This window comes from Coccinella septempunctata, chromosome 3 (genome assembly GCF_907165205.1).
Source record: "Coccinella septempunctata chromosome 3, icCocSept1.1, whole genome shotgun sequence".
NCBI classification, from domain to species: domain Eukaryota; kingdom Metazoa; phylum Arthropoda; class Insecta; order Coleoptera; family Coccinellidae; genus Coccinella; species Coccinella septempunctata.
In genome coordinates this window covers 33,485,634-33,499,514 of record NC_058191.1, presented here as the reverse complement: position 1 = coordinate 33,499,514, position 13,881 = coordinate 33,485,634, and the positions used below count along the sequence as shown (strand labels likewise).

The following is a 13,881-nucleotide window of genomic DNA, read 5'->3' as shown; positions in this document are numbered from 1 at the left end:
AAATCACTTATATCGTTTTCATACGAAATATCCAAATAGGCTTTGAATCGACTACACAATTCCAATTTCAAAATAATGGGGTTATATATTTGATTTGATTTCCCTCCCTCTCGTTGGCGCTAAATATATTTTCCGACACTCAACCAAATTAGTTGTATTCAGATTACAATTTTTCAAGATGAATGATATAAGAAATTGAGGCTTGAGTCTAAATTGGAAGATGCATTGGGCATTTGTAGGCAGTTTGCCATTATTTTTCAATTAGGATGGATTCAGAATTCTACCTATTTCGTTTTTTGCTGTGCCTCAGCAAACACGGGGTCATTTTTTTGTTACTCTCACCCAAAATCATACGTAGAACTCCAAAAGATATTTGCATGGAATTAATTTTCAGCTGGGAGTCGCAGTTCAAGAAGATGAAAACTTTTGGACTGGACAATAGTGCTCATCTCTGGTCACCACATTTGCTGTATCTAAATAAGCTCTTTAGCCCTTAGATTACTATATTTGGAGAAGGATAAAACACTGACATTGAATTTCATGGAAATATTTTTCATAGTTTTCCGTATTATTTTGGGTGAGGTTAAGAAAGAAGCAAACTGTAAAAAGTTCAGTTCCTACTAATAACAAGTCCTCTGAAAGACAAATCTACCACGTTGCCTACATACAATTAATTAAAAGGGGTTGAAATGATTTTTGTTCATCCTAGTTAATGCTCCTTAAATATCCTCACATACACACCACACAACTTACCCACACTTGAACAAGCTCTAGATCTTCAGAATATATTTCAGTCCGGTTCCGAGGTCCACCCAGCTATAACCCGAAGCGTAGGTCCGCTATTGGATGGCTCCATCGAGCCCCATCTCTGAGTACCCTAGCCTTGCCCCCAAGTCCCTGTCCTAGTGACCGATCTTCCGTCCCCTTCAGCTCAGCTAGTTCCAGCCTGAGCGATGGCAGCGCCCCCACAGGCGAATTGGATAACGCCAGTATTGTCACAGGTATGTAAAACTACGCGGATACACCATCGAAATACATTTTCTTGCTTGTGATTCAACAGACGTCGTTCAAATTTTGTGTTTTAACTTGAATGATGTGCTTATTTTGATTAAGTTAGACACCCCAAACTCAATACTTTTCCAAGATGTTTCACTTGACAGTCCATTCAGTAGATAAACGAAAGGGTCTGAAAGAACTTCGAAGAATTCAATGGTTCCAAAATGCAAACAACCATATTTTTTCTCGAAAAACCGTATTCTTGACTTTGGATAATGATGGATCAACCAAGATTATCCATAGATTAGGGTAATATATAGCCAACATAGCAAGAAAGCTGGGATAACTACTCCAAGCTAGGAAATATTTCTCCCCCGATCAGATCAGAACAGGACTTCCATACTGCTTTCATGTTTGGAGCTCAGCGCCCAAACTTACATTGCAATTGTTGGGTTCCACCCAGAAGAAGAGCAGTGATTCACTGCCCGACTTCAACAGCCACTCTACACCCATTGCAACATCAGAAGATTGATTCAAACTTATGCCTGATCTATAGATATAATCACAATCGGTGATCTGATCAGCCACAGCAAATGATTCTAGCTGCTGCTAGATTCTCAGTTGATACTCAGAAGAATTCTGAGTCTTGGCGAGATGGGTTTCCTTCCTTCGTGCAGACAAACAATACAAACATGAAAAAATGCTGTGTCACGTTTGGATTCCACCAAAACATCTTTGTACACTGTGGTATTTCAATGAACTTTAGTCACTACAGGGTAACATAAGGTAAAATTTGTTATCCCTATAATGATGTGTCATAACATGCTTCATTTTCGAGAAACAGGTTGTGAATTTTTAGAAAAAAAAAGTTATTTCTATGAATTGCTCAAAAACAGTTTGGCTGTTCCGGATAAGATTGGGCATGCTCATTTGCATTTTATATTCTTTATTTTTCCTGGATCAAGCAACTGAAAATCCAATTTTTTGTCTCTTCAATATTTTTGTTATTTTTGGGAGAAATATTGGGACAACACCTACAATTTACATTCATCATTCTTCTTTAGAAAACAGCATCAGTCTGAATAAAATCACAAGCAAAAAACGTATTTTCCTGATACTTCAGTTGTAATCACCTTCCGTTATACAGGGTGTAAATAAACAGTGACAAAAAAATTTAACTTATGATGCCTTGTCGGAAAATTCTTCTACATAATTTCTTAGGATAGCTACTGCATGGGTACAGCACATTAAATATGGTACCAGAAAATCAATTTTCAATGTTTTCCCTGAAAACCAAAAACTGACAAAATGAAAACGACATTTTATGTAAGAGGAAATGCAGTAAAAAAATGTTTAGTGTTTCCCTATGATTGCAAGAGGTAGAAAACGCCACCTCTATTTTTTTCTCCTTGGTACAATCTGAAAAAATATGGTTTCTTTTAAAATCTTGCTGAAATTCACTGTTTTGGGAAAAAAAGTATAAGCAGAATTTTGAATATATTGTGATTGTTTAATTTAATTTTTGTACCAGTTCTCAATGAAACTGTCAGCATGACATCTGCTCATTAGAAATTTCAGTTTCGAAAATAATTCCAGTCTATACGACCGATTATATGATTTCAAGGGTGACTTTTTCCTGAAATCATAGGGAAACCACCAAAAAATTTTGTGCTTAATTCTATTTTTGTCAGTTTCTTGGTTTTCAGGAAGAACATCAAAGAACTCTTCTGGAGCCATCTTCAGTGGGCAGCTCAAAAATATTAAACCCATAATAAATTCTTCCCTTTTTTTATTTATGCCCTGTATATCTTCCACTCTCATTTAGGAACTATCTCATTCTGCATGTGGATGACGTATAGGAATGAATTGTTCACCACTCATTAAAATCATTCTCATCCTTTTCATGATGATAACATAACCAGTACATAAGCATAATGTTCATTTCGATATGAATTCGATACTTAAAGCTATTCAGGATATTGTTCGATTCAATTTCATGAAACTAATTCCAGTAATTTTAATGCAACGCCCACAAGCAGCTAAGAAATTTTAATGTTTCCTCTGTAACTATGCTCATGGTTGCAGAATGGTGAATGCTCAGATAAATTTGCAGTAATATTTGTTATTTCCAACTACAAAATATGTAATAGCATTATTTTTCACTGGTAAACATTTTACGTCGACAATATTAAATATATACAGGATGTTCTCAGAGGTGGTAGAACTCGTTGAAGAAACCGATTCACCAAAAATCGTCTATACAAAACTTTCTAGGAGACGACGTTGAAAAAATTAATCGATAAACTAGATCCTAATACGCCCCCTGATTGCGTGTGATTTATATTATCGAGAAAAACGCAAAATCCTAGTTAAAATCCTGTGAAAAATCTGTGGAAAATTAGCCATATGAACGAAGATATGATAGTTTTAGTCTGAGCATTTTTCCATCAATCTCGAACCAATATCCTTATGGGACATTTAAACTCCTAATTCTCATTCACTTTGAGGTTCTCTATCTCTCCACTGAGCTGTTGTCCCTTGCGTTACCAATCACCCTGTATACACCCCGCCAGATGAAGACTTGAAAGAACAATGTAAAAAAGAGCTGAAAACAAGTTAAAAACTCACCAATATAATTGGTATAAGTTGTCGCCATTAGTTGGATGTTCGTACACTCTTCGGGAAAAAATGCGCTACAAATAATATCACGAACAATTTCACAAGCACTTTCATTGTCTTGTTTCGGCGTAATTTTGTTGAAAGATCCTGTAACTAAAACAAAATGTTTGAGATCATTTGAAAAACTTGTGTCATGAAAGGTGAACAATACTCGAAGTCCACTGTAGGCCAAATATTTCTAATGACACCAAACATTTCGTGATTGATGCAGAATCTTTAAACGAATTTTCGGAAGTCAACTGCAGACAAGTCTTGACTCTTGACTGTTCGATTTGATTCACTGTCCTCGAAACTGAACTTATGATTCATATGTTTTCACGCGGCTGATGTTCAATAATCAGACACGTACTTGAAATTTTATGGAATCGTTTGAAGGGGCTGATAACTCAGCCATCTTTAACATTACATTCGAGCGATTTTTGGTAAAATGGTTTATTTTTATCAACTCTACCTTCAGTCAGAAGAATACTGACCTTTGAAAACGCCTGTATATAATAATATGTCCCAATTCTTTCACATTTTCTACTTCTCTTTCACAATATGGTAGGTTTTTCAAATTATTCTTGTGAAGAAGATACCAAGGATTCAGAGCAGGGTAGTTTGCCGACCACAAAATTTACCCTCTTATACCTAACCACTTATTTAGGAAAACACATCTCAATATGGGATTAATTCTGAATCAATTGCCTGATTGTGCCTGATTAATTTTTTATTATTTCTCCTGTTTTTGTTCGTTTTGATCAATAACAAAAATTTATTGATCTAAAGATCGCCCAACCCCCAAAATTTGCTTGTAGGTGTTGCATTATTGGAATCGTTCCGAAATATTATCGAATCACCCCATAGATTTCCACTGAAAGTCTTAAGCTGGCTTCCGCTTTTAATGGTGATAATACTGCCCCTATAGACTTTGCATGAAATGATGAATCGAAAATTAGGTATTCCGACAGAAAAACAGTTCAACAACATATCGCAAGTAAGATGTAATAACTATAACTCAGTGCTTGCACTGGGTGTTGCAGATAAGAGTCTTGGAGATACCAGTGACATCATCAGCGACAGTTCTGGAGTGGGGACAGCAAATTCTGATACCAACTGTAGCATCTCTATGCCTGGTACTACTGTTGTTTGTATAGAACCTTACATTTCGAAGGAGGAAGGCCATATATCTATAAGGGAAGGTGATATATTAGAAGGTAAGAATGATAATGAAACTTCTCATTCATATAAACTCCTCAACCGTTTTATTATATTTTATCATTAAACTTACTAAGAATAACATAGTAGATAGGGATGCATATTTAACCCAGTCTTTCTGGACAACTTTTGGTCAAGGAACCACCTTGAACCACTGAAAAGATTGCTCTTTGAAGATGTGGTTATTTTGTTCAAGTTACTGGTGCTACAGACTGTGGATATTTAGAGGGTAATTTGAGAAGCGGTGGCAATCGTAGTGGTCTCTTTCCCGCTCACTGTGTACAGGAAGTACGCTTAAGGCATAACATACAACCAGCAATGATTGTCACCGTAGATTCTAGGCAGCAGATGCAGCATCAGCAGAGATCGAGGAATACCAGAGTGCTGGGAAGGAGGGAGAGTAATTCCAAGCAGTTTGCGACAACGCCTAGACTGAAAAAGTGAGAATTTTATTAGGTTTCCTTTTTTTATATTGACGAAATAACACAATATTCTTCTTCGATTTTGCTGTGCCTTTCCAACGTCTAGATAACAATGTTCTTATAACTGAGACCTAAGATCAGAGGCACTTTCTCATGCCCAAGACCTTAGGCCTAAGAAAGGAATGATCTCTTGGCAGATGCCAATTACGTGTTCGCTATCTGTCAATTAGATTGGTTCATTTCTTAGGATTAGGTTCGTTACCTAATTGAACTAATAAAATATTAACACAATATAATAATAAAAGCCACGCAAAACATATTAGACACAGCAAAATATGATAGACTGCCTGATCAATTTCCAGATATACAGACATACCAAACGCTAAGCCAAGGACCGTCGTCCTACACAAAGGTCGAAAAGGATTCGGTTTCATCCTGAGAGGAGCCAAGGCAACATCCCCGCTCATGGAACTAACACCTTCAGAGAAATGTCCCGCTCTTCAATACCTGGACGATGTGGATGTTGGTGGAGTGGCCGACATGGCTGGACTGAAGAAAGGCGACTTCCTGTTGGAGATCAACAACGAAGACGTTTCTTCAGCCTCCCACGAACACGTCGTGGACCTTATCAGAAAGTCTGGCAACCTTGTACAAATGACTGTGGTTTCCATAGAGCCGGAAAACGTAGGTGGCATCCCCATGAGCAAATCCACCTTTTTGTCCGGAGAAAACGTGGATGTGCCAATCAGCAGGCAGTATGCAACGTTGCCACGCAAAGTTGGAGGAAATCAGGGTATAATGAACAGGTCGCTACAAGCGCCTCTGCCTCCCAGGAGGGATCCTAAAACAACCCTCAGTGTAGGGAGGGCACGGGCGAAGAGTATGGTAGCAGGGTTAGGTAAATAATTTTTATCGTTTACTTGTGAGGTATTTCTAAATTGAGCATATTTATCATATTTGTTCGCCAACTTGCAGTTAATGATAACTATATGATTTTATATTTGATTTTATATCTATTGTCACAGTAGAAGAAGGAGAAAGAGAAGAGACTGAAGACTTGACAAAATCAAGTTCGGTGGAGTCCATTCATCAGATTGCAAACATCTCGAAGTTTGGCCCACTGGTAGCGAAGACAGCATCGATCAGACCGAGACCCACTTCTGGTAGAGTCACTTCCAGCGAATTGGAAGAACTGTTCGAGAAGCAAAAGACGGAAGATGTTTACGGCAAGAACTCCCTTATGAGCAGTTCCAGATTTCAGGCTGGAGGAACAGTTACTAGTCATCCGAATTCTCCTGCTAAGACGAGAGTCTACGCTAGTGTTGCTGAAATGAAAAGGAACAAGAGCAAGGTGGGTGCTCTTATCATGCTTTTATTCAGTTATTTTTCCTCTAGTCTCCTAGCTTCAGTAGCAAGATGAGGATGAGGGAGGGCTTTTCGATACCCCCATAAGTGTCAAAAGTCAATAGACATTGTGAAACTACCATAATTCAAGAGCTGCGTGGCTTAAAAAGTAAAAAACACTTGATAGCAAATGACTCTGTTCCTCCAAGTCAGTTTATGAGTCACGAGAATGCGTATTTGAACTTCAGACTAACCAAATAAATTTATGAGTTTTCTAAGAAACTGAGATTGCAAGAATCATCTTTTTTTCAGTCGAACAAGGTCCGATTCACCAACTTCTTTTCGAAAGGCAACGGGGAGCTCAGAAGAGATTTTCATAGCACTCCTGACCTCACTCAGGAGTTGGCCATGATGTCTATCAAAAACCATCGTAGCCAGGAAGATTTGGCTCTTCTCAATAACAGGACCTTACCGCCAACACATCCCCCACCACCTCCTCCTGCCTTGGTACAAATGGTTAAAGTGGATAACAGGAATTCGAAAACAGAGTATGACAATTTGGCCCATAAGAATGCCCCCAGAGAAGGTGAGTAACATGGTTGTTGTCACATTGGTTTCATAGACCTTTTTCGTGGAGGTATATGGGATAAAAAAAAATTGAAAAGATTTTGGGAAAAAACCATTTCTCGTTTCGTTTTAAATCACTGGTTGTCTGGCTATCAGATTGTGTTCCTCAATGAGATTAAATTCAATTTTAAACTAGTCATCAAGCCTATGTCAGCACTTCTTTCAGATACTGATATATATCACTAGGTATATATGGCCATATGACCATCATTGGAATAAATTAAAACTATATGTAAAGAAATATCCTTCAAGCTATGCAGTACTTCTTTCATATGACTGTGCATGTTATGCTGACTTCAAGTTTGTACTTATACATTTCATATAAATAGTCGATGTCTAGTCAAGATCTTATAAATAAAAGAGATACGAATTCACCATAAACTTGAACTACCGAATATTTGATTTTTAATCATCTTAACATAAAAAATTACACCAAAACTTTCAGTTTCATCTAAAAATTAAATTCCTGTTTCCGGCGGTCAAAAAATGCTTCAATTTTCTAATAACAGTTTTGTTTTTAGGAAATTTTCTTTTCTCCCATGTAGTATTGAAGTATATTATTCATTCTTTAATTTATGAATATTCCAATCAGTATCAATGACCTGAATGTTATCATTACAAATATTCCTTTTCAATTTCAAATAATCTATTTTTTTCCATATTTAATTAGCTCTTGACTATGGCATATGGTTATTTACGGTGTGTTTCAGCCAAATAGAGTAAATTTTGTATTGCAATTGCTGTTTATTTTTAATGCCAATTTTTCGATCGAAAACTTCTTCATCCGTTTGGCTGGGACAAACTGTATTTTGTGTATGTGTCTGCTTCGCTAATGGGCATGTACCAAAAGTCCTATCATTTTCATTATAGGAATTGTATCATCCTTCAAACCATCCGCTAATGCCAAACTCTATGCCTCACCTGAAGACATGAAACAGGTGGGATATAGATCAAAAAGCCTTCCTTCTCATTCAGCAAGACCTCAAGTAAGAAAATCGCAAAGCATGAGATCTAATGCAACTTTCAAGCCGACCAGTACAAGCTCACCGCCAAATGAACCTCAGGTTAAGAAAAACAATCCTTATGCTCAACCCATACAGACAACCAGATCGAATTCTTCCGCAAGTGAGTATCAGTTAACATTTGCATCATTTCGATGATTGTTTATTGTCATGCAACCTCTACACATGGACGTGAGAGATTTTTGGGTTCTACCTCTTGTCAAAAAAATAAAACCCCCCTTTGAAACACCCTGTGATATCGATTACGTCACAGTGTCATGGCGAGTGGAGGATTCATGACGTACTGAAAGTTTTTTATTCATCAACATCATCAAACGTTTTTCAGGTATGAAAGATAGACTGAGAAAAATACCCACTAGCAAATCAGCTTCAAATGTGACGGTTATATCATCTGGAGAAACACCATCTATACCAGAGCCAGATTACAGCTGTAGCGAGTCTGAAGCTGAAACAGATGAAGAAAACAAGAACAGCTCTAGTCTCGCCTCTAGGTTAACAGCAGTTCAATTGCAGCCTGTAGAAAATAGTGGAAATAGTAATGCAAGGTATGTTCATATCTGAAAAATAAGTTGATTTCTTCCATCGATAACAGTTAATTGTCCGAAAAAACATTTTGAAATAGTTTTTTTTTTCGTTTTCACCTCTGATACCTCAGTACCATAGAGGGGCATATAATATAATCAAAGAGGTATTTTTCAGTGGAAGCAGTTCTGGTAGTAGCTCAGTTCCTCCTAGTTTCACCGTAGATGAAATACAAAAAGGCAGATCCATGTTGAAATCTTCGAAGTCGTACCCAGAAGATTTCTTGAGAAGAAATGAGTCTGACATGAGGGTAGAAGACGGTGACAATAGTTCTTCAGGAGTCAGTTCCGACCAAGAAGCTCACAGTAATACAAACTCAGAATATCCGGACAGAATGACCAACGAAATACCAAGTTCGAAAAAACACCTCTCAGGTGAGTACATGCATTGAGTACTCAACCTCAACTCAACAGGCTCGGGATAAAAAAAGGTTAAATTTGGAAGAAAACGGTTATATTTATTCGAATCAGTAGGAAATATAGTTTTTGTACTCAAGTTTGGAAACGATAACGATAACGCTAAGATGGCAGTTGTCAAAAACGATATACTGATGCGGTATGCCAGTGGCCGCCGCGCTCACCTGATTGGAGCATCTGCGTGACTTCTTTCTTTGAGGCTACCTCAAGATGAGGCAATTCCTCTCGCTATTTTATTATTCGCCATCCTGATGTTTCCTACTGTGGAACCTTTTTGGCCAAGGTCGACAGACTGTCCTAGGAAACTGTACGTTAAAATGTAGGATTTTGATGCTCACAACTTAAGAACGATACTTTGCTGACGAAATGAATATTTTGTCATCTTAGAGTTGGAAAAGCTCATGATTATCGAGTATCGACTTAACTAGGATCTGATTTCCGTTCATTTTTTGTATTCCAGGATTATTCACTAAGCAATCTAGTCTACCCGTCAAATTACAACCTCCAATCACTAAATCTACCGGAAAAGAAGAATTTCGCCTTCCTCCGCCCCCTGAATTCATCGAGTCCGAGAACAATGTTGATGTTGCTAGTACTTTAGCTGTTATAGCCCCCATAGCGCCTCCCCCGCAGTTTAGCGATGATCGACAGGTGACCAGAGTAAGGATAGTAGGAGCAGTTCCCAAGGATGCACCTCCACCAATGTCAAAAACCTCCAAAACAAACCTCAAACATGGAAGACTGCATAGTCAGTGAAGGCAGGAATGAAAAAAAAAGGTTGTGAAAAGAACAGAACATATTTAGGTTTTATCGATCTGAACGCGTTGATATTCTAGGTATTGTCAATGCCGACATCGTTGTTGTACGTGTTTTTTGTTTTTCTTTTTGTTTCAGTGGCCTTTATATAAATTTAATATTGGAATCGAATGGATTCCTGTAAAAAAAAAGGCCAACAAAACATGCACATCACAAAAGAGAAGCACTACAACCGTAAATAAGTATGTTGCACAGTAGATACAATCATTATATCTACACTCGAAAAAACAATTGCAATGTATTAGAAGATAAGTAAATCCCGAATTAAGTGATTTCTTTACTCATACATTCCTATATCGTCGAAAGAAAAACTGTATCGAACACACAACCAAAACCCTATTCAAATTGGAACTCTCAAAACTGAGAGGTTTCTTGTTAGTGATTTTTATCTTGAAGTAGTATTTTTATGAATGAGAGAAGAGCAATTTCTACGAAATTTACGTCACAAATCCGTCATTTTAATCATTGATTCAATCATCCTGCCATTAATATTTATGCTTATATTTTTTCAATAATTAACGTTGTTATACATGAATAGCTCAATATAGTGTTGTTTGGTATCTTCATAAACGATGATATATTGAATTTACTCAAACATCGTGTGATAATTGCTTCATCAACACATTTACCTTCCACATAATGGAAGAATTGTCTAGATTAGATATTTTTATATGTGATATCGTAAAATTATTTTCAATTTGATGATGCTTAAAATATCAATGTCTATGGAGATCTTACGACGTGATTGTTTTAAAATCCTTGTACCTTTTGAACATTTTTTTGTGTTTATTTTTCATTCTTTTGGCTGAAACTCAATGATTGAGATGAATTCTTGAAGATATCAAGTAATTCTAAATGAACTGAATTCATTCCAATGGAAACTCAATTCATTTTTAATTTTACATTTTTATTGTGAAACAACTTTTCGCATTTTATTGATATGTTAATTTAATTAATGCATAAAAAATAATTAAATTTATATAAATAATTGCCTGGCTTCATTGAGAGAGAAAGAGAATGTTCAAAAGGTACTCCCCTTTTTGTTCTATAATTTTTAGGATCAATTTGTAAAATATCCCTGGAATATTGCTTTCCATTTTATGTTATTATGATGCATGATGTAAATAAATAAAAATAACTCAATGGGGCAACAGTTTTTGTATGAGAAAATTTGTACGATTACTGTTCAATGTTTTTGTTGAAACTATAGATACTGAAATAGTTTCGGTGAAAATCGAATTTTTATAGTCACAGGTAATTAAGCTTGTAATTTATGTTCATTTTATATTCCGTATTTATTAAAGGATACATAATGTAGTCTAAATAATATTTATGCACATTTGATGTGCTATTTCTAATTATTATAAGCAATTATTCATATAACATTGACCTATTTAAAAAATATTTATAACTTTGTACCTATTTTCAGTTAGATGTTTTCCTAACAAAGATCTGTATTCGAGAAAATAATGCTCAGTTGCACAAACAGGACTCGAATAATACTTAAAACTTACTCACAAATAAGAACATGAGAAAAAATAATTCGACTGAGATCATTGTCATAAGTATTACCTACAAAATGTGGGTTTTTCCACCTGAATTATACCATCTCAAACACTACATAATTGAAATCAAGTATGTATGTATTTCGTACTTTATACATAATGTTCATGCAGAAATAAATTGAAAATTCCTAAGCTTTTTCTTCATACCTCTCGAATTCGTCTCATTTTTATGTCATATTATATCCCCGTCAATCATAACTAGTTTATATACGCATTTCTGGCAGACATGTCAACATAGTTTTTTCCGAAATCATTTCGACATACTTCTAGGACGTTGAAACATCTCATCTTCATAATTTCGAAGAGTACAATTTGTCATTTGGCTTCAAAGGTTTATTAACTTAACTTTTAAATACCTATACCTACTGCTTGTTTCTTGTCAAAGTGCTATTATCGCTAACAGACGTTTACCAAATTTTTACGCCGGGTAAGACTGCGGACATCAATGTAATGATGCTGACTTTGTACAAATTATAATGAATAATTAAGTCTGCATCAATTTCTGATTGATGTGCTCCAATATTCTAAAAGAAACCAATTTGTTGATTCAGTCATCACGACACGAGATAGGGATTCTTTCGGTTCTACATTTTTCTCGTAGTTAATTAAATTATTAGATTAAATTGCTTTTCAGGTGTTATATTTTCAGGAGGCTGTATTTAAGCACTTGAAAAGGACTTAAGAATTAGGAGAGACCCCTACATTATTTCTTGACAAGGAATCGCCACTTAAATTTTTTCCGCAACTATATACAGGACGTGTCTTTGACTCGTACAAATATTTCAAGAGTAGATCTTTAGGTCAAAAGAAACACTTTTTTCCTATACCATTTTTTCCGAATCGGCTCGGTTTAAAGGATACAAGGTGTTGAAAAACCATAAAAAAATGTTTTTTCAGTTCTATCTCACAAACGGTTTCATGAATGAAATGTCTTCCAGGTTCTCATTATGACCATTACGCACCATAAATATACCGAAAATTTAAAGAATTCAACTCTTGAAACAAAGTTGGACCCTTACTATTGAACGTTTTGTAAAATAAAAGTATTCTTCATATTCTCTCGCATAATGCGCCGTTTTCGGGTAATTTGATGTTCAAAAATTAAAAAGTCTGTGAAATTTGAAGAATTGGGTACTTTGGCTGAATAGAACTCTGTAGAAAAGATCCGCAGATGTATAGTGTTACAGAATTTAGCTAGTTATTCTGAACGTTTTTTTATTCCAGGGGTAGCACAGCTCAATATGAAAATTGAAAATGGCTATATGTTTTTATCAGGGCCGAATCGGAAAAAATGGTATTGGAAAAAAGTGCTTCTTTTGACCTCAAGAATCTACTGTTAAAATATTTGTACGAGTCAAAGATTCACCCTGTATAGATATAGACTTAGGCGACATTTCTTATTTACTCGTCTTAACTCTGATTAATCGACGAGACAAATTCTGCAAATATTTACCTAAAATTTCATATGAAATATTGAAAAATCTGGAAACCATTGTGCAGCATCCACCAATTTAAAAAACTTCATGATACATCAACTACTTGAATTTTAGATTGGTACCTATATATATTATGGGGGCGGCGAATCAGTTGATAAAACGATACCAATTTTTTCACATCAAAAGCGAAAAGACAAACACATTATTAATTATTAGAGTGAAATCGAAAAGGCGGCTTTTTGCGCTTGATCGCCAGATAATTCACATATGTTCTTCTCAAAGTACAGAATAAAAATGCATTTTAACCAGAAACAAGGGGAATACCGCCAGATGGAAAATGATCAAGAATGCCGCATCCTACTCATAAATAACTATCAAAGTCAGCCTGTAAATATCTCCACCGCAGCGGCCACTCACTGTCCCTTTTTTTGCTCTCAAGCCGGTCGGTCTCTTTGATAAACTTCACAGACTGTATAGTATTTGGGACGACTTCCAAGATAATTCAGAAATAATTTTTATATTCTGTTTGCTAATCTGAATTCGAAATATTACTTTTTGGGAGGAATTTGAGATACTTGAGAAGCAAGAGTAACTATCAACCCTTTACCTACAATAGTATATCGTGTTTATACGAATTGACTGTTGTAGATTTTCATGTATCTGAGGAGTTTAGAATTTCAAATTGAAATCATATTGAAGGTCAGTTCTATATCTATATTTTTCAAACGTTTCACTGTATGATACCGGCGCCGTCGTAGTTAGTAGATATATAAACCGCT

General features: G+C 35.9%; 1 protein-coding gene across 7 annotated transcripts in view; it reads left to right on the top strand.

The window, feature by feature from the left end:
• The window catches only part of LOC123309143 (protein shank), a 131,979-nt gene extending 120,181 nt beyond the window's left edge, over window positions 1-11,798 (top strand). For 3 of the 7 annotated variants that reach the window (XM_044892092.1, XM_044892089.1, XM_044892095.1), the window contains 10 exons: window positions 795-1,001; window positions 4,677-4,871; window positions 5,069-5,312; window positions 5,657-6,192; window positions 6,320-6,645; window positions 6,951-7,224; window positions 8,136-8,390; window positions 8,613-8,832; window positions 8,987-9,243; window positions 9,746-11,798. In XM_044892092.1, the coding sequence (XP_044748027.1) occupies window positions 795-1,001; window positions 4,677-4,871; window positions 5,069-5,312; window positions 5,657-6,192; window positions 6,320-6,645; window positions 6,951-7,224; window positions 8,136-8,390; window positions 8,613-8,832; window positions 8,987-9,243; window positions 9,746-10,041 (2,810 nt within the window). In that variant the 3' untranslated portion in view covers window positions 10,042-11,798. The remainder of the gene's footprint in view (window positions 1-794; window positions 1,002-4,676; window positions 4,872-5,068; window positions 5,313-5,656; window positions 6,193-6,319; window positions 6,646-6,950; window positions 7,225-8,135; window positions 8,391-8,612; window positions 8,833-8,986; window positions 9,244-9,745) is intronic. The other 4 variants (XM_044892090.1, XM_044892094.1, XM_044892091.1 and 1 more) reach the window with 4 other exon arrangements.
• Window positions 11,799-13,881: the final 2,083 nt, after the last annotated feature.